This window comes from Littorina saxatilis, linkage group LG11 (genome assembly GCF_037325665.1).
Source record: "Littorina saxatilis isolate snail1 linkage group LG11, US_GU_Lsax_2.0, whole genome shotgun sequence".
In the NCBI taxonomy this organism is placed as follows: Eukaryota; Metazoa; Mollusca; class Gastropoda; order Littorinimorpha; family Littorinidae; genus Littorina; species Littorina saxatilis.
In genome coordinates, this window is record NC_090255.1 from 9,282,352 (window position 1) to 9,304,675 (window position 22,324).

The 22,324-nt window shown below is 40.0% G+C and overlaps 1 protein-coding gene across 1 annotated transcript in view; it reads right to left on the reverse strand.

Moving 5' to 3' along the window:
* Positions 1 to 15,523: 15,523 nt before the first annotated feature.
* Positions 15,524 to 22,324, reverse strand: part of LOC138980657 (uncharacterized) — a 64,835-nt gene continuing 58,034 nt past the window's right edge. The window contains exons 6-7 of the mRNA XM_070353567.1: positions 20,799 to 20,815; positions 15,524 to 15,601 (exon numbers count right to left, since the gene is read on the reverse strand). Coding sequence (XP_070209668.1) covers positions 15,524 to 15,601; positions 20,799 to 20,815 — 95 coding nt within the window. The remainder of the gene's footprint in view (positions 15,602 to 20,798; positions 20,816 to 22,324) is intronic.

Below are 22,324 nucleotides of genomic sequence, written 5' to 3' on the forward strand. Positions count from 1 at the left end.
GGCGGCTATTTTGTTTCGAAAGTAGAACTATCCAGTGTGAACATGTCAAGTGTTTTTTGTGTGTGTGTGGCCGACAGATCCCCGATTCCTCATTGAGAAGAAAAAACAACACAAGAATGGTAAGTCATTGATTTGATGACAAAGTTCTTGAAACGGCATTACTATCTCGGTACTCCAGTCGATCCAATGGTCTATAAAGTGCGGGACGGACAGACAAACACTTATGCCAGTTGACACAGATAATATGAAGCTAAGTTCAGGCATGGGAATTGAAAAAAGTAAAAAAGGCTGAAAATGTGTAAGTAATAGCAAAGTTGACGACGCAAAGCGCCTAGCCCTGCTTGGGGGGTTCGGCCCCCCCCCGGAATTGTTCTTCTCCAAAGAACCCAAAATGGTGCAATTTGGTGTGATCTGAGCTCCAAGTTTGCCATTAAATTCAGTTTTTAGAACCATTTTTGCCTCCCCCATTTTTTGTTTCGGCGGACACTTTTGCTTTTTCGGCGGAACAAAACAAAAAAATCGGCGGAAATTTGCCTTTCGGCGGACACCACAATTCCCATGCCTGTAAGCTCATAATCTGAGCATTTGTCAGTCTCGGCTATCCGTGTTCGGACAAAGTACCGCGATTGTAAATGTTCAAGTTGTTTTGTCATGAATTAAACGTTCCAATACTGCGGCCTGACTATTCCTGTTTTTTTTCTCACATTTTCTCAGTGTTGGAACGTACGTCTTTCTAAATTTTGGATTTCTATTCCTTATTGTGGCTGTGTGTGTGTGTGTGTGTGTGTGTGTGTGTGTGTGTGTGTGTGTGTGTGTGTGTGTTGTTTTTCTCTCGAACTTATTGTTTCGTCAGTCGATCTAGTCTCAAGTGTTTGGAACAAACCCATCATTAAACACTAGCACTTAGATACACGGGCACACGGACATGCGCTCTCTCTGTGTCTCTCTCCCGGAATTGTTCATCTTCCGCTGTCCGACCACTCGCCCTCGGTCTGGTTATCTCCCGAGGCGGCCGTTCAGTCGATCCATGTCAGTCTCTGAAATGTCTCCCACAGTCCAGTGCAATCCTGGTCACAGTCTGCCAGTTTCATGCTTGCTACACTTGACTGAGCCGACCCTGATGATGTGAATTAGTCTGTACAGTGTTTTCTTTTGCCGGATTACTTTTTTAGCCCGACATATGTGTGTTTCAGTGTGTGTGTGTGTGTGTGCCGAGTGTGTGCGTGTGTGTGTTTGTATCAATCTGTGTGTGTGTGTGTGTGTGTGTGTGACGTTTGTGGGTGTGAGTATCACGTGTTTGTGTGCGCATGTGTGTGTGTGTGTGTGTGTGTGTGTGTGAGAGAGAGAGAGAGAGAGAGAGAGAGAGAGAGAGAGAGAGAGCGCGCGCGAACATTTTGTACAACCATAGTCAACCGATTTTCTCTTGAAACCTAAAAAGCGTTCCTTTACTGCATGCAACGAGTGCTATCTCTGCATGCAAATTCAGACCAACGCTTGACAGGACAGACAATAAACTTAATTTATATTTATCTTAAATCAGCCAGTTATGAAAGAAAATATCACTTATGAGAACTTTGTGTTTGCCAATGTGAACAGTTTTGATTTTACGAGTCCATTGTTTTGTTTTGTTTTGATATTTCAGTTCAGAAAAACCACGACTTTCAATCAGCACTTCTTATCGGTGCAGTATGAAATAGGCCACCGACCGACGCTCTGGTGACACACACACACGCACACGCACGCACACACACTGACACACGCACATACACTGACACCCAGAAACACACTCACGCACAAACACAGCCACTCACACACATTGAGACACACACACAGACATAGACATACACACACAGACAGAAACACCCACACAGACACTGATGCGCATGCCGGTGACACACACAATTATATACAATGCAAAGACACGTTGAATAAAATAACTGTATTAAAAATACACACAAATCCTAAAACAAAAAAGGAATTGTCTAGTATCCGCATCAAAAACATTACATCAAATAAAGAACGCCATTGTCACGATCGGGTGACAGAGACCAAGAAAGCGTCACTCAGTGGAGTGCCTGTTCTGGGTCAATGTATGATAGAAAGCGCCTGTGCGTGATATTGGGCTACAGCAGAGTTTGCTGACAGTGCTCAACGAGCACGGATGTTTCGTAGCGCACGAGTTTCACAGTGGTTTTTTTTGCTGTCATAGGGCTGACGGTTTTTCGCTGACAGCGCGCACGGGATTTTCGCGGATCGAGTCTCTCGTGTCTTTTTTCTGCTTGGGAGGCAGAATTGTGTATAGCTGGACTGGTTTGGTGACAAGGTCAGTCACGTGTATTTGGCTAGGTGGTCTGTCAGAGACTCAAGGACGGCACACTTGACACCCAGCGGCAGAAGGGGAAGGATCTAATACACAGTTTCTAGAGTATGATGGTTTTTCACCGAGTATTATATTCGGCACTCTAGGGGAACTTCCACGAGTTATTTCTTTCTCACTGCCACGTATTTTGCTGAGGACAAGTCGTCAACTTTCCTTCGTCGGCGATGGTTTTCGCATAAGGATTCGACAAGGGGTTCTGGACGTTTTTGGTCACTGTTGACGAACAGAGGCTGTTCCAGGGAGGAGGCGGACTTTGCTTCCTTAAGAGAGTACTACAATCATAGGCTTTTTGAGGTAATAAATCATTATTAAAACGCTGTTGATGAGTCTGTGTTTGTGGAATAATTTACTCTCTGTTGTTCTTTCCAGGTTAGCGCATAATTTACTCTCTATGACGCTAAAATATTAATCTGTATATGGTTTTTGCAGATAGGGAGAGAAGGACGAAAAGTGACTGTTTTGTTGTTGTAAAAAGTCCGTTTTGTGCAGGCCCACGTGCTCGATGAGATATTTAAAGATGACATGTTTAAAGGTGGTGGGTGAGGGGTAGCAGACATGTTTAGTGCACCGATGCTTTCTGTTTGCAGCCTTCGTTACGTTTTCCTGTACCTGCTGCACGGCTGCCTTTGGCGGGACTTTGCTAGCTGCAGACGTTGGAGCTGGGACCTGAGGAAGCTACGCTAACCGGCTAACCAGCAGACCGGCTAACCAGCGAACCGGCTAACCAGCGGACCGGCTAACCAGCGAACCGGCTAACCAGCAAACCGGCTAACCAGCAACCCGGCTAACCAGCATACCGGCTAACCAGCATACAGAAAGAAAGCTAAGTGCACCATGTCTTACGCACCCCGTTGACCACCGTTGTCTTTTCGTATCTGTGATTTCATTGGAGTAGTGACAACGTGGGGTGGTGACACCTGCATGAACTAGAGCTTTTGAACAGAACATTCTCATTTTGACTGTATTTACACGGGTTCAGCGTGTTACGTTAATTTTCTATATACCACTGGCATTTTGTCAGTGACCACGGGTTTTTTACGTGTTGAGAACGTGAAAGGAACATATTTTGAGTGAAGGCTCGAGGGAGGTGGCGAGTTTATACATAAACAGGCGTCTGAAACTTATACTTTTGTTGACTCTATTTAATTGTATGACTGCGAGAGTGGATCGTGGTGTGGTTAGTTAATTAGTAGTAATTAACCGGTTCATAATCACCTTAAGTGATATATTGAAACGTGACAAGTTCCCACCAATTAAGAATATAAAAGCTTTTGATATTTCAGTTCAGAAAAACCACGACTTTCAATCAGCACTTCTTATCGGTGCAGTATGAAATAGGCCACCGACCGACGCTCTGGTGACACACACACACGCACACAGACACATACGCACACGCACGCACACACACTGACACACGCACATACACTGACACCCAGAAACACACTCACGCACAAACACAGCCACTCACACACATTGAGACACACACACAGACATAGACATACACACACAGACAGAAACACCCACACAGACACTGATGCGCATGCCGGTGACACACACAATTATATACAATGCAAAGACACGTTGAATAAAAGAATTTTTATTAAAAATACACACATGTACACATCCTAAAATAAAAAAGGAATTGTCTAGTATCCGCATCAAAAACATTACATCAAATAAAGAACACCATTGAGTTCCCACCAATTAAGAATATAAAAGCTTCCCATTGCAAACTAATGACATTTAGGCGACTGAGAGAATGAACGATATGGAATTATCATGTAAGCGCAGCATACCATTTCAAATGCTTTTCGCCAAATCACTCGCCCGTTGGTTGGGCGACTAGCAAGTTTGTCAACTTATAAAGTATTAGTTTCAAACTGTACAATCATTAACTTCAATATTATTAAGATATCTCTGTTGCGAATAACTTCAAGTCTTTTATTAGTTTACTTCTTAACAGCTTGTCTTTAACTTAGTTTAAGTTTTGAAAATGTGTTAATAAAAAGACGACTTTTCTCAAGGTAAAATACCGTAAAAGTATTGGGCTAGTGGACATTTCTGTGGGCTAGTGATGTGAAAAGTTACTAACACATCGGGATAGTTGAAATGTGTGATTTTTTGCCTATCATATAACATTGGTGAAATTACTGATAGACATAGATCAAGTCGTGTTAGGTGGTTTCAATATTCTGCGCGACAGCGCGACGCTTTCAGGTTTTAGAAATCGAAAGAGCCACTATTCTTCGGGGTAAACCCGGCATAAGTCGAAAACACGCTTTGGAGTTTAAAATGAATATGTTTTAATGACTCAGAGTCATTATTTTCTCAGTAGAAAGCCAGTAGCAACTTGACAAGAGTCGCGCTACACCCGTGTGTGGGTGTTTATGTGTAATCAGCAGCACTTTGGGCAGAATGAACTAGGTCTTTTATTTGCCACCGTGGTGACACGAGGTTGGGACATGGATACCGTTTGTGAGTGTGCACTTAAATTTGACCCGTGCACCTCCTGGTCTGGATTCGAACCCGTGATCCGACAATCACAAATGCTGTGCCCTACCAACCACCGAAAAGGTGAACATGTACTGATATTTAGATGCTGAACTATTTTAGACTCTATAGGGCCTGATCTACCTTACAGCTTAATACTTTGTCGAAATTTCAACAACAACACAATTTAAAAGCTCCTTTCATTTTTCTTATTTCGGATACTTGTGACAACGTTTGCACTGTGGAATGTCGGACTTTTGAATATTTTCCACACACCGTGGACCGGGATGCTGTTTGTCCCGCCGAAGCTAGACAGTTCTGATCTAAGAAAGATAGAACGAATCCGTTGTCGCATGTTGTTTTGCATCTTTTGTCCTGGAGTATTTAAGTAAAATCTCAATTTGTAGCAACAGTTTGTAGCGACAATATTGGGGTTGTATGTGCACTGTCAACAAAATGCGTTTAGTTCTGAGAAGAAACGAATAATCCGGTCTGAGAAAAGAGATCTTAATCAAATCAAAAATGTCCACCCCTACAAAACTTGTGTTTATTATTAATCGTAACACTTCACAGAATTTTTTTTCTTCTTCAGAGAACATTGAGGAATAACAGATTTGGTACTCTTTTTTTTCTCAACGAAGAAAAAAACCAAAAACACTTTCTGTTTCTGATGGAGATATATAGTTGACAAAAGAAAAAAATTGCTGCGATTCTTACAACTGCCAGGAATTACGAGAAAAAAGTATTAGTAACAATTCCATTCCCCAAAAGTGTGAGTTTAATTAAAATTTATGAACAATTCTCCATTTTCGGCAATTGAAATTCAACAAAAAATATGCAAAGAAATGAGACATCATCGGTGAACAAAATAAACAATCTGATTGAAAGAATGATTTCTGTAATAAAGTAAGCACTTGAACTGGTTTGTCGCCTAATATCGGTTTCAAATTTTCTCTATATGATCCAGCTGCTGTAAATAATTGCGTTTGTTTGGTTGTTCGTAACAGCATACATATACCAGTACAATTGAGTATAGTACATTAGCTGGACATAGTTAATATATGAAATCGTCACAAAAACCGAGGAGGTCTGAAACACAAGCTGAAGTAATCAGTAAAACTACAAACAGGCAAAAATGCAATAACGATACGGTTTATTACACAAGTTACAGCAGTTACAATAATATGACACAAATACGTTCAAGCAACCATACAAATACATCCATCTTTTAGACTGCTTAATAACATCAACACATCACTAAAGCGAGTAAATGAAAAACTGGAGGAAAAAGTTAAACCATAAAACGGGCAAAAATACATTAAAGCTGTACTTGAAAATTCGAGTAACATCAATTACCACAATGTGACGCCAATATGATTGAGCAATCATACGTACGCAGGCATCCAACCCATATTTATAATTTTAAACAACCGCAAGACAGCGACCTAGGCTACTTCACTTCTATTTGAATATATACACTAAATGTGTAAAATCTAATGAAAAATAAAGAGAAAAAAAGAGAAAATAATTTCCCCAAACACCTTTGTTTAATGCATTCAGCATATTTCAGACAGGAATTAAGCATTATTCATAAAAAAGCGTGTATAGGATAAAATCTGATGTGCTGTAAAGCAATGCAGAAATGGCAAGCGTCTGCTTTCTGAGAGACATTATTTATTCGTAATTCGGTTATTCCTCACACTGTACGTCGATACGCAAATGTTAAGGGTACCGAATGTTAATGTTACACAGTACTAAAAAGGTAGTAGCATCGACGTCCGGCCACTGAACCAACAACGAAATACTGAGCCAATTCGCTACGTTTCTACCCCCCCCCCCCCCCCCAACTGATTTCAATGTTCAAGTATGACGGCGACTACTGGTTCTGAAATTTGTCCCCTATCATAGAAGAATGATTTTTGGTTTATCATGTAAAAATCGAGACATGTCTCTTTGCCGTTTCCCAATAACTTTCACGAAGGCCAGTAAGGTAACTGGACTATTTGAAGTAACTTTGTTGTCATTTTCTCTTTTGAATGGTGTCACTCATTTACCAGAGTGATGGGCATTCCTTAGCTGTTCTTTCATAATATAAAACAAGACCATCCCCAACTTGGACAAATACTAGAATTCAAAAACCTGCATACGTTCTTTGCAAATTGGGAATTTAAAAAAAAGGACCATTAGTGCCAATGTACGAAATGAATTCACCAAAATATTCCAACTCTGCACAGGATGAAGCCAGGATGGTGTGTGTGTGTGTGTGTGTGTGCGTGTTTTGTGTGTGTGTTGTGTGTTTGTGTGTGTTAGTGTGTGTGTGTGTGTGAGTGAGTGATTGAGTATGTGTGTATATGTGTGATTGTTTGTGTGTGTGTGTGTGTGTGTATGTGTGTGTGTGTGTGTGTGTGTGTTAGAGTGTGTGTTAGAGTGTGTGTGTTAGTGTGTGTGTGTGTGTGTGTGTGTGTGTTAGTGTGTGTGTATGTGTTTATGTGTGTGTGTGTGTGTGTGTGTGTGTGTGTGGGTGGGTGTGTGTGTGTGTGTGAATGTATGTGTGTGAGTGTGAATGTATGTGTGTGTGTGTGTGTGTGTGTGAGTGTGAGTGTGTGTATGTGTGTGTGTGTGTGTGTCCAAGTGGAGGGATGGTCTTACCCCATGTAAAGGCCTGGCCAAATCTTAGATAGTAAACCGTTGTCTTGAGAAAGGCTGTGCCTTTAAAGATGTAGTATGTACATATATATTTTTCGTATTTCGTTGGACAAAATCCTGCATAAGATCAAAGTATACAATGAGATGAGCAGCCAATAATTGTTGATGTGTATAAGATCATTCAATAATTTCATTGAAAAAAATCCGAAGGCGTCATATATTGACAAGTCACGAAAACATTATGATATACAGTGCATATTTTGGGTCACAATTCGTAAACGACAGGTGTCAAGACCTAATTATCAACTGAAATGTCCAACGATGGATGAATGTTACTCATTGTTACGTTAAGTTGTGTTCTGTTATGTACCTTGATATTTATTTACGTTCCATTATGTTAGGCTACTTTATGTTATGTTATTCTCTGTTATCTCAACAGGTCAACAAACATCAGTCTCACCGAGCTATTATAAATCAGTGGGTCACTTGACCTTCCTGACTTCAAAGCGATGGGTTCGTTAAGTTTCTGTTGCATTAACACACGAAGAACGACGTCTGGCCTAACATGTCAAATATCTCCAGGCTAGTCCGCCCTTGTTTCTGTTTTGGCCTTTCCTGTAGAAGGGTGGTGCATGTCCATACAGCGTAGTATCACCGTGGATCGTCATTAGTCATACAACTGTAAACAAAATAAAGTCAGTCTCTCAATAGCAGAAACAAGCCATGATCGACTACATTTGCCAACATTTTCCGCCAGTAGAGCACTTCTTTGGATGAAAATAAGCACCTAGTACTTTGTGTTTGAATTCACAGTAATTGGACAGTAAGCCATTCTAAGATCATAAAAATCTGTCCATTATTAGAGGAGTTAGGAATTCTGTCGGCTCTGGGGGGGGGGGGGGGGCGAAATGGGATCTGAGTGGTTTGGTTTGGTGCATATCTATATCTACACTACCAGCTGTCGGGCTATTTCGTTCATCTCGAAAAGAGAGTATGGGATTATCTTTAGCGTGCACAAAACTCAACATTATCAGGAATACAACACATCTATGGTCACAATCCCATCAAGTGTACAACTGCATGATCACCACATGGGATTTAACGTAGAATTTAACATCATCTGTAATGATAACTGAGTCTTTAAACATCAGGTAAACTCAAGACAGGTTTCGTCATCAAAATCAACGTCTTGAAAGTTTAGTGGGTTTTTGTGTGTGTGTGTGAGGGTGTGTTGTATTTTGTGAAAGAACGTGTACATGTAACGTCTCCAAATGTATTTTTTTACAACACACGTTTGCCAAGTACTTCAGACCGGCCGTGTTGAAGACTGATGCGTTTATTTCAAAATGTTCTCCGACTGTATGATTTGTGCATAGTAAACTATCATGTAAAAAAAAAATGTAACCTACTGTACGCACGAGGACGTAAAATCTAAAAGAGTGCTTGAATTGGAAATCCACGCAGACGAAGAAAGTATATATATTTTTAACGTTTATAGTCCAAATGAAGTTCATGAGAAAAGGCTTTTTTACGAATTCCTCTCCAACTGTCTAAATGATCGAATTTATGAAAAAAAAATTGTCTATGGAGATTTTAATTGTGTACTTGATAATCAATTAGATATCATAAGCGGCGGAAAGCATAACAACACAGATGTTGAAATGTTTAAGACGATGTTGACTAAATGTGCATTAAACGATTTGTGGCGTTTGGCACATGGAGACGACAAGGAGTTTACATGGTACCGGAAAACTCCTTTCATAGCAAGAAGATTGGATTATATACTTGTGTCGGATAACATTTTAAATCGTGCACATGAGTGCGAAATTCAATCCGTTGCCCAGAGCGACCATAGAATGGTTAGAATGAAATACAGTCTGACTCATATGGAGAGAGGCCCGTCATACTGGAAATTTAACGACAGTTTATTGAAAGATAGAGTGTTTGTTGAAGGTTTAAACACCTTTTTGGAGAATTATGACAACGAGTATCTTGATTTTGATTCACAAGTTAAATGGGACCTATGTAAAATAAAAATTAAAGAATTTTCTATTGACTATAGTAAATGTAAAAAACGGCAAACAGTTGTAGACCAACAACAAATGCAAAAGGATTTGAATCAATTAGATAAACAGATATCCAGGCACCCTGAAAATTCAACATTTATTGTTGAAAAGGAAAAATTAAAAGCAAAGTTGGAAATATATGATATTCAAAAGGCAAAGAGTGCTCAAATTCGATCCCGTGAAAAATATATCGACGAAGGTGAAAAGAATACAAAATATTTTCTAAATATGGAAAAAGTGAAAGCTAATTTAAAATTTATGGACAGATTAATTGATGAAAATGGCTCTCAGATAACGACGCAAAAAGGTATTTTACAGGAGCAAGTGAGATTTTACAATAACGTGTTTGATAAAAATGGGAATTTTGTTGAGGAGGATGCTGAAAGTAAAGTTCTTAATTTAAATATTCCTCAGTTAAATGACGAACACAAATATGTTTTGGAAACTGATTTTACCGTGTTAGAAATCGGCAGGGCGCTGTATCTATTAAAAAATGGTTCGTCACCAGGTTTAGACGGATTGACTACAAGTTTCATGAAATTTTTTTGGCCTAAAGTAAAAATGATGGTGGTTAATTCCCTTCAAAATGCATTTAGAGTCGGTGAATTGTCAGATACTCAGAAAAGAGCAGTTATCACGTTAATTCATAAGGGTAAAGATTTGCCGAGAGATAGCCTTAAGAATTGGAGACCTTTATCTGTAACCAATACAGATTATAAAATGCTGGCAAAATGTTTATCGCAGCGCTTATCTGGTGTTATTTCTGACCTCGTGTCGGAAGATCAGACAGGATTTATTAAGGGAAGAAAGGCAAGTAACTTGATTAGATTAATCGATGATGTCATTAATTACGCAAATGAAAGAAATCAACCCGGTATATTACTTGCCCTTGACTACGCCCGAGCCTACGATTCCATCTCAAAAGACTATGTGGTCTGGTCCTTTAAAAAATTTGGTTTTGGCGAAAAATTTGTGAAATGGATTAAAGTTCTAATGACAAACACCACGAGCTGCATAAATTATATGGGCTGGATTTCGGAAGAAATAAGTGTGAATTCCGGAATCCGTCAGGGATGTCCCCTCTCACCTTTGGCCTTCGTGCTTGCTGTAGAATTATTAGCAATCAAAATCCGAAGTCACCCCAATATTAAAGGATTTGCCTTACCAGATGTAGATTTTGCAGAACAAACATCGCGTATCCTGAAACTGGCTATGTACGCCGATGATATAACTGTTTTACTTCAAGATAAAAACGACATGGAAACGGTTTTGGAAATCATTGATGATTTCTCCAATATATCTCGCTTAAAATTAAATAAAAGTAAAACGGAAGCAATGTGGTTGGGATCGCGTAAAAACTGTCAAGAGAAATATTGCGATATTAAATGGAATACCCAGGTTAAAATCATGGGAATTATTTTTAAAAATGACATCCCGGCCTCTGAAATTATGGAAAATTGGTCCAAAAGACTTGAAAAAGTTGAACAAATCATTTGCAGATGGTCAAGAAGGAATTTAAGTATAAGCGGCAAATTGTGTATTATTAAGTCCTTCTTAGTTTCACAATTTGTTTACGCTATGCAGGCGCTTCTTGCCCCTGTTAAAGTTCTCGATAAGTTGAATACTATTTTGTTCAGATTTCTCTGGAAAAGGAAGTATTCAAATACAAAAGCCTTTGAAAAAGTTAAACGAAATGTATTGTGTAATGTGGTGGAAGAAGGTGGTATTAACATGATAAACGTCCACGATATGCAGACTTCTTTTTTACTCACATGGGCAGCAAAACTTCAACAACGAAAATATGAACCGTGGACAACGATTCCATTAAGTCTTTATCAGGTATTGGGAAGAAATTTACTTTGTTTTAAAGCCACAACACCACTAAAACTGTTTCAAGGTATTGAATGCATTCGATCAAACTTTTGGAAAGAAGTTCTCTTAAAATGGATCCATAATAAAGCATTGATTTATGAGAGAGAAGATCGCTTTGGTGATCAATGTTTATGGAACAATATAAATGTGATGTATAAAAATAAAAGCTTATATTTTAAAAAATGGATAGAAGCACACTTAGATACGGTGAAAGATATTTGGGATAACGGAGATATGATTCCTTTTAACCAGCTGTGCACAAAGATAGGATACAGTCCCTCTAGATTTTTTGAGTACGGCGCAATGAAGACCGCTGTGCGAGCGCTTGCACTTCGCAAAAACACAGCCAGCCCGCGAGCAGGCGAACACAATAATGACCTTGACACGCGGAACCCTGTGATCACTAACCCTTCCGCGAGAAAGTTTCGCATGCTGATAGTCCAGTCTAAAGCGAGCGAGCCTTGCGCTGTTACATTTTGGTTACATAAATATCAGGTTAAACTAGATCACAATTATTGGCTGTTAGCAAGCGAATGTACAAAAGAAGAAAGATTGAGATTGTTACAATGGAAAATTTTACATAACATTTATCCCACGAATATATTATTAAATAAAATGAAAATTAGAGAAACAAAATTATGTACATTTTGTAAACACATTGATTATGTTGAACACTTTTTTTGGCAGTGTGAGAAGTTGACGTGCTTTTGGGAAAATGTTGTCCATTATATTTTTAGAAATACAGGATTAAATGTGCACCTCTCAGAACACGATGTCTTGTTTGGTTATCAACCTAATAATATATGCCAAAATAATAAGGTAATTAATCACATTATTTTGATTGCAAAAATGTGTATTAGTAAATATAAGTATGGTGATAGATACGATTTGAATAGTATATTGGAAAATGAAATGTACATTAGAAGATTGTGAGTACTGTATAAGTCGAGACGAGGTGAAGTTTGTTCATGGAACGTTAAGTATACATGTATTATAAATGATACCACCACCATCATTACCCACCCCCACCCCCCGCCTCTCTCTCTCTCTCTCTCTCTCTCTCTCTCTCTCTCTCTTCCTCTCTCTCTCTCTCACTCTCACTCTCACTCTCTCTCTCTCTCTCTCTCTCTCTCTCTCTCTCTCTCTCTCTCTCTCTCTCTCTCTCTCTCGTCTGTCTGTTATGTCTTAATGTTGTATATATATTTATACTTGCCATTTATGATACATGTTGAAGGATGAATGATGATACATTGTAGACGGATGCATGTTACTGATTAAAAGCCCCACAATGATGTGCTTGGCAAATACAAAACAAACAAAAATAAAACACAAAAAAAAAAAAAAAAAAAAGGACGTACATTTTGTGCGAAACTAAAGGGGGGAGTTTACGTCCTCACAGAAACGTACGCTAAGGCCAAAAAAAAAGAGGTCTGTTTACGGTAACATGGCCGAAAAAAATAGGGTCGGTCGGTCGGATGTTTTTTAATTTTTTTTTTTCTCCCGTCTCGTTTGGTCCATTTCTGTCCGTTACATTTTTAGACTGTAGTCGTCAGCTAAATGCAAGCACCTAAGTACCATGCATGCGTACGTGCATGTGAGTGTGTTTGTTGTTCTAATGTCTGGAATATTCCGATAAAAAAGACTCATCATATATAACACTACTCGTCATCACAAAGTGTTAGCAGTACACCGGGGATGTGGGGCCCCTGAAGTCTAAAACTCCGATGACGGGGTCTATGGATCCTCTACAAATTCAAAATGGGGGTTCCGGGACCCTCTAGGTGTGGCGTCTGACGGTATATCCCTGATACGCACCGAGTGGAGAAGTCATATGCTATTCACGCAAACTTTTCAATCAGAGTGAATCGTGCAATTATCTAAATTATGAACATTCCAAAGCAATTTCAGGAACATATGCGTTGCGAATACACAGAACAGCAGCGACCTTGACAATTGGCCAGGGTCCGTCAAACTAGGTTCATGTATTGAGGTCATGAAACTCTAACTTCATTTTAAGATTAAAAAACAATTAGGGGCACACGTTTTTGATCTGTGGTTTGATATTTTAGCTTGTATTTGTACAGCGCCTGAAGTCCTTTACATGCAGAAAGCAGGCGTGCACAGCTGCCAATCAGAACCACGCATAGTAAAACGTTTATTTGTTCACCAACTATTGTAGGGAGAGACAGTATGGCCCCGTGTCTGATGATTATAAAAGTGTTCAAGAAACATGTTCTGCCTTTTTTTCTAGTTCGTAACTATTCGGTTAACTGTTACGCATGCCTGTATAAAGGATAAACTTACCACCTCTTGTCGTGCTGGCAAATACTGGACCTGTTAAAAGAAAAAGATGATTATTACTCAGACATGTATGATATGGAGATCATGCAAGTAATGAATACCAACGCTTACAGTATTTCTTCCAGGCGCCCTTCTTCCCGTGTTAACAGTTCTGCCCACCGTCTCATATCGGGCCCGACTTTTACATGGGACCATCCCTCCACTTGGACACACACCAACACTCAACACCCTGACTGCTTGCTGTGGTCAGTTGGGATTGTTGGATGAATTAATTTCAGCTTTACTTCCTTGTGGCTTTTACAAAATTCAATTCATAAAAAAATCCCCAATATGCATAAAGAGCACCCAGGCTGTTCATTGTTGGTATGTGACCAAGTGGAATGGTCTTATCTAAAGTAACAGCCTGGCCAGATCTGAGACGGTGAGCCGAACTGTGAACACTGGAATGAGGGTGCCGATTGACGATCACATTTAACAGGTCAAGAGTGTTACGTGTCACTTCGTTGACATAACTTTTACCCATCTGCTCATACTCATTAGAATAGCTTTGCGACACTGTGCACGACTTTCGTGTAGCGATATGTATCTTCGTGGAAGATTGAGAAAACAAAATTCTACACATTTACGACTCTTTGTATTTTATATTGAAGAGCACACACACACACACACACACACACACACACACACACACACACATACACATACACACACGCACACACACAAACACACACACACACACAAACACACACACACACACACACACACACGGCAGATTTATATAGCAGGGCTCCCTAAACTGCGTGTCCCTGCGTCCTAAACGCACTAGAAGCCAATAACAAGTACTAGAAATTCATGGAGGGGTTCCCGGGACGCACTAAGCTTATTAAAAAGAGCGGGTCTCGGGAGGCACAACATTTCTATTAGCGTATCACCAACTCATGTCCCTAATAGAAACAGTTTCTGTGAGGACGTAAACTCCCCCTGGATGGGGGGTGGCCTGTCCTGCGCTCTTCACAAGTGCGAGGCTAAAATATGTGCTAATTTATGTCGGTTTATACTGGTTATGGCGGTACCAGCAAGCAATTCTGCTTGCTGGTTGGTGGCGTTTTACCGCCAGTGATGTGAAAAGAGGGGAAACTTGGTCCCCAGTGTGTAAAACAAATTTCAATGATGATGTAAATAATGTTGCATTAACCTGTAAAACAAATTTCAATGATTGTGATGTAAATAATGTTGCATTTAACCTGCTGCCAGGTGACTGTAAGGCAGCTAGTATTTATTGTGAGAAGGCCGGTGTGATATAATAAGGGAGGCAATTGTCCATCTAGTCGACCGGATACTCTCACAATTTCGGGTACTTTATAATAACATGTTGCCTACATGATGATTATGTATCCGAACAATTTGGTGCTAAACAGTATGCATTTTTGATTGATGATATGTATAAATACGTTGGTTTTCTCAAAAATGCAGTCGCTGGGTAGATCCAGCGACAACATTCGCAATCACGGTGTTGGCTTGTTTCATAGTATGATTGTGTGAAGTGGTTGTCTCCCTTGGGTTGTTAGCGCAAACAAATTCAGAACATAAATGGATTTATGGGAAACCATAAATATAATTTATGTGAAGGAATGGTTGGCAAGATTTGTGAACCGTTGAAGAATTCTCGTTTCGTACCCAATCCGAAAATTTCATACCACCGTTTGAATACCCATAAGGCAATGCTTCCTTCCACCTACAACTTGTCAACAAGAAAGAACGCGTCCACTCAGTCCGCAAAGTTTTCCACCTCAACCCCGCCTGCCACCCAATTTCTTGAATTGTTGCTACTGTCAGGAGGCCGGTTCTGCAAATTGAGTGCAAGGGCACATTTGGTGGCTTGCATTTGGTCTGCAGATTACAATATCGCAAGATTGTTTTTCAATTGATATGTTAATAACACATAAGGTTCTGCCGATACTGACAACAACATATATATATTGATGCTTTTGTGTATAACAATTATGGGCATGATAACCTTTCTACAAATTGACTGTAAGGGCACATTTGGTGGCTTACAACAGGTCTGTAGACGGTGCAATGTATTAACATGGAAAGGAATGCCCATTTTTTATTTTTGTTACTGGCATGTGCTGTCTGAAAACAATGCACATGTTGAGTTTTGGGTTGTTTGTTTGTTTTGCGATACCTAGTAAGGCGCAAGATAACCTGATACAAATTCACTGTAAGGGTACATTTGGTGGCTTACAGTGGGTCTGTAAACAGGGCAAGTGAGGGCCAATAAAAGTGTTTACAAACTTTGTTCCTGCTGTACATACAATTTGAGGGCGTTTTACCGCCAGTGATGTGAAAAGAGGGGAAACTTGGTCCCCAGTGTGTAAAACAAATTTCAATGATGGTGATGCAAATATTGTTGCATTAACCTGTAAAACAAAATTCAATGATTGTGATGTAAATAATGTTGCATTTAACCTGCTGCCAGGTGACTGTAAGGCAGCTAGTATTTATTGTGAGAAGGCCGGTGTGATATAATAAGGGAGGCAATTGTCCATCTAGTCGACCGGATACTCTCACAATTTCGGGTACTTTATAATAACATGTTGCCTACATGATAATTATGTATCCGAACAATTTGGTCTAAACAGTATGCATTTTTGATTGATGATATGTATAAATACGTTGGTTTTCTCAAAAATGCAGTCGCTGGGTAGATCCAGCGACAACATTCGCAATCACGGTGTTGGCTTGTTTCATAGTATGATTGTGTGAAGTGGTTGTCTCCCTTGGGTTGTTAGCGCAAACAAATTCAGAACATAAATGGATTTATGGGAAACCATAAAAGATGATTAATACTGGGACATACATAATATGGAGATCATGCAAGTAATGAATACCAACCCTTACAGTATTTCTTCAAGGCGGCCTCCTTCCCGTGTAAACAGTTCTGCTCGCCGTCTCATATCGGGCCCGACTTTTACATGGGATAAAACCATCCCTCCACTTGGATACACACCAACACTCAACACTTTGACTGCTTGCTGTGGTCAGTTGGGATTGTTGGATGAATTAATTTAAGATTTTCTTCCTTGTGGCTTTTACCAAATTGATTCATACAAACAATCCCCAATGTGCATTAAGAGCACCCTGGTTGTAAATTGTTGGTATGTGACCAAGTGGAGGGATGGTTTTATCTCATGTAAAAGCCTCACCAGATCTGAGGCGGTGAGCCAAGCTGTTTACACGGGAAGGAGTGTGTCGAAGGACCATAACATTTGACGGGTCAAGAGTGTCACGTGATACCTCATGGACAGAACTTTCACCCACCAGCTCATACTCACTAGAACAGCTTTGTGACACTGCGCACGATTCTCGTGTAGCAATATGTACGTACATCGAAGACTGAATAATTGTTTTCTTAAAGGCACAGTAGGCCTCCCATAAACCATCACAAATACTGTTAGGCTTTTACACACAGGTGCCCTCCGTAAAGAGCGAGCAATTTTCAAAGAATTTATTTGTGCGTGGTTTATCTTACTTCTGAGCCATCGTGAACCCGTGTGATCCAGTTTCCCTTTTTCACAATGTTGTCGTCAGTTTGTAATTCGCTGTGAGCTTATCTGCAATAGCACGTTATTATGTACCTCTGACTATGCACGAAACAAACGGCTGTGGTTCACAAGAACTCTAGCGATGGCTTTTGACTGTTCAGAGGAACTGGCGACGTCTGCTACGAGAACCACGACCTTGCGTGACCCTGCTTCCGGGCTTTTCTTTTTTCAAACTTTCAAAACTTTGAATTGTACTGATCTTGTCTTGATGAAAAAATAATTCTTTTATGATTTAAGAATGTTTGTGTAACAAGCTGTCAATTTATTATTTAGATTTTAAAAGTTAGGTCTAGCGCCAAAACGCACCACGGTCCGATTGTGTGAGGAGACAATCCGCAAAATTAATTCTTTGAAAATTGCTTGCTCTTTACGTAGGGCACCTAGGATGATCCCGTTCGGTGAGCGTTCAAATGGAAGGGTGTTTGTACTGTGTGTAAAAGCCTGACAGAATGTTTCGTCCTCTTACACACACACACACACACACACACGCACACACACGCACGCAAACACACACAAGACACACACGTACGCACGCACACATACACACACACACACACGCACACAAGCACGTACGCACAAACACACACACACACACACACAGCAGCAGAGAGAGAGAGAGAGAGAGAGAGAGAGAGAGAGAGAGAGAGAGAGAGAGAGAGAGAGAGAGAGAGAGAGAGAGAGAGAGCAAAACAGACAGGCAAACAAATAGACAGACAGACCGATAATGACAAACAAAGAGAGAAGTCATAAAACAAGTATAGGTTTTAACACTAAGCACATGCATGACGCAATTGCATTATGCCAGAAGTCTATTATACTAGAAGTATTATACTACTATTACCAGCAGTCGACACGCGTTGATACATATGCCCTTTCACCTTTCCTTTGGGTTATCCCGTTCTAAATATAGAATACGGGATTGTGGGAAAGCTGTTCAAGGCCACTTACGCACTATATCCGATTTTCAGTATACGACTCAAAACCTTTGGGATAAAGCAACAAGTCGCGTGAGGCGAAATTACTACATTTAGTCAAGCTGTGGAACTCACAGAATGAAACTGAACGCACTGCATTTTTTCACAATGACCGTAGTCCGCCGCTTGTGCAAAACGGAGTGAAACTGACGAGCCTGTTCAGCGCGGTAGTGGTTTCGCTGTGCTGCATAGTACCTCTCTTCGTTTGAACTTTCTGAGCGTGTTTTTAATCCAAACATATCATATCTATATGTTTTTGGAATCAGGAACCGACAAGGAATAAGATGAAATTGTTTTTAAATCGATTTCGGAAATTTGATTTTGATAATAATTTTTATATTTTTAATTTTCAGACCTTGTTTTTAATCCGAATATAACATATTTATATGTTTTTGGAATCAGAAAATGATGAAAAATAAGATGAACGTTAATTTGGATCGTTTTATTAAAAAAAAAATTTAATTACAATTTTCAGATTTTTATTGACCAAAGTCATTAATTAATTTGTAAGCCACCAAGCTGAAATGCAATACTGAAGTCCGGCCTTCGTCGAAGATTGCTTGGCCAGGGTGTGACAGTGCCGCCTCAACTTTTACAAAAAGCCGGATATGACGTCATCAAAGACATTTATCGAAAAAATGAAAAAAACGTCCGGGGATATCATACCCAGGAACTCTCATGTCAAATTTCATAAAGATCGGTCCAGTAGTTTACTCTCAATCGCTCTACACACACACACACACACACACACACACACACACACACACACACACACACACACACACACACACACCACGACCCTCGTCTCGATTCCCCCTCTATGTTAAAACATTTATTCAAAACTTGACTAAATGTAAAAAGGAAAAAAATACAAGTAAATAGAGTTAAGAAAAGAAGAAAAATTGAGAGAAAATGTTTTACAAAAGACTTGCCAATTATGGGACTCGAACTCGAGACCCCCGGATCTGCAAGCAAAATCCTACCACCCTGCCACGGCGGCTCTCGACCTAAATGTGTGAAAACTAATACTTGAACTGCAACCATACCTTCCACGTGCCCGGGTTATCGAACGAGCATTTGTCGGCTAGTCAGTTGCCCCGTTCGTATTTGTGATTTGTACGTTTTCTTGTTCTCATCATTACATGTAGTCGCGGTGTTATTGATAGGGCATTACATTTCCACCAAAGCCGAGGTTACTAAACACACAAAAAAGGGAAATTCTGGGAAAATTGTCCCGCTGGAAGTACTCAATAATTATGCAACTTTTGATTATTTCGATTCATTACATCATCCAAAACGTTTGGAATGGAGCAAATGAAAAAAATACAAGAATTACGAGGTCAGACACAATTTAAAAATAAAACTGCCGTTGAAGCGGATCGAACCCGGGACCACGCAAGTAAGGACTAGCGCATGATCGCCGGGCGCTTTACCAACTGAGCTATTCTGTCGCTCTGTAGGCGAGGAAGATGTTAACTTCAAATATTAAAGTTGAGTTCTCGAGCGTGGCGACGACTGACTCGAGTTTCCGAGTCTCTCCGTTCGTATTTGTTTACTGTTCTCTATATCTCACTCTTTGGGGCTAGTTCAGGTCATAACTGACCCTACGCTCCTGGCCACTTCGTATAAGTTTGGTAAGCAATATCAAGTAGCGATAATTTCAAGCGTGACCAACATTACTGATACGAAATGCATTTACCAATCGCCGAAAGGCGCTGACGTCATTGCATGAAAGGATTTCCCTACCCGACATCCTCAATTCTCGATGACATACTAAGGAGTTAGTTCGGGAGAAAGACGACCTATGGACGGTTTATCATATAAAGGGAAGCAAGCGGTTAAAATCGGGCGTCGATAGAGCCAATGGACAGTGTTATCTACTTGTAGTATTTCATTCACTTATGATTATGCACAAACATATGCCGCGGAAAGGGGCAAGGAGGGTGGAGGGAGAGGTTTCATCCCCGCTTGTACTGTATATATTTCAAGATAATAGTATCAAACAGCATGTATGGTATCACTTTACAATTATTCAGTCTTATACAGATATCATTTACAATTATTCAACACATTATTGGCAGTTGAGGTATTTAATTGAGATAACAGTTAAATCCGATGCTTTCCTACACTAGCATTTAGCTGGTATGTTATAACAGCTATTTCATGAAATCCCTCTATCCGATGTTGGTAGGTTTTTGTTTCTGGCTGCTTAAGTGTTGTAGAACTTAAAAAACTTAAAATCTCTTCGAAAGGAATTAGTTTGCACCGGAGCCTCTTTTTTCTCCTCCTCCGCCCGCCCTATGGATGACGTATCCAGATGGGATAGGTGAGGCCTATGGGTCAAGTGGAATCTAAAGCTCTCCGCGTAAGTGATACTTTTTTCAGTGCAAGTTGAGAGGTAGCCTTTCAGTTTGTACCGTTTTCTTTGAATAGTGTTGCCTAATCGGTTACATAAACTTACCTCGGGCATCTGAGCATCTGAAAAAATCACATAACAATTGTCAGAAAAAGCACAAGGTAGACATAAATACCGAACTTAGAACTAGGAATGCAACGTAAACCATAATACGAATATTTTTGTTTTTACAAATCTTGGCTGGGATGGACATCCCAAAAAGTAAACCCGAGCTCTATGACTTTTCAGCGTGTTTTTTGTGTGTATCTCTTATATCATTAGCCATGTTTACCTGTCCTTGAAAAAATAAAAATAAAAATAACACACAAAAACACCAACATCAATCGATATCAAAACATTTAGTCGGCCTGAAACTAAAACATCGACACTTCAAATATGGGATCAGTCATCATCTAGACTACTAAAACCTGGCTAGCCGAATCCCGTTAGCCAAGACGGGTCGACGACTTGGCGAAGCATGCCAACATCAAACCTTTTGTGTATGAACATAGTTTCTTCAATCCTGAGCACATTTTCAGATTAAACAAATCATATCTGTATGTTTTTGGATTTAGAAAATGATAAGGAACACAATGCAGGTTTTTTGTAAATTATGCTATCATTAGAAGTTTGGAGTAGACTTAGTTACTTTAATTGCCATGTCTTTTTGGCTCACGTAAGTGTAGCCTATGCGATGGTAAACTTTGTCTGTCTGTGCGTGCGTATGTATGTATGTATGTATGTGTGTATGTCTGTGGTAGAAACTTTAACATTTTTGGCTAAACACCGAAATACTCATTTCACGTGGTTAATTTTCAAGCACCATCTTCAAATTATTGAAGCAATGATCAACATTGTGTCGGCATGTGTGTAGTTAAAGCGTGTATCCAAAGAAAACGGGTGGTGGGGGGTTTTGAAGGGGTACAAGCAGTTGACTGATTTGTGTCGTGTTTGGCATGTAGACGGCAGGTCAGGTGTCAAGATCAGGTCAGGGGTCGCGCGAAGGATTGTGGTCCAGTTCTCACCTCGCCGATTCGCCGGGGAAGACGATTTCATGTTGTTCGGTTTCTAAGCTCCAGAAAAGTAAATAAAGAAGATACCAAAGGGAGATTTCCTACAATTTGATCTGCACAGCGTGTTTCCAATGTCCACGCGAGGAAGAGCTGTCGAAAGCGCGGCAGTCAGTGTCGATCTTGCAGCCGTATCCCGGTAAGTTCAGAGACAGATCTAGTGTCTCCCACTCTGATGACGTGTCACCTACTGTTAATCCGTTTTGTTTTAATTTCTTTTTATTTCAGCAGACACGGATGTCAAACACAGTGCTAGGCAGTCACCTCTAGTGAAATGAGTTGATCTAAAGTGCCTGTAATGTTTGGATGTCTTTGCTCGTGGTTCGATTTATGTGAATTTCAAGACTTGCAGTAGAGTCTCAAGTTAAGTTTACTCTGCCCGAAAAAAACTGTCCACCATTTACTTGAACATGCAGATATAAGGAAACGGAATGAATCTGTTCTCAAAGTCAAAATGATCACGATTTTTTCCTCAGATTCAAAACATGCACTGTCATGGTTTTGTCTGTACAATTTAGTAAG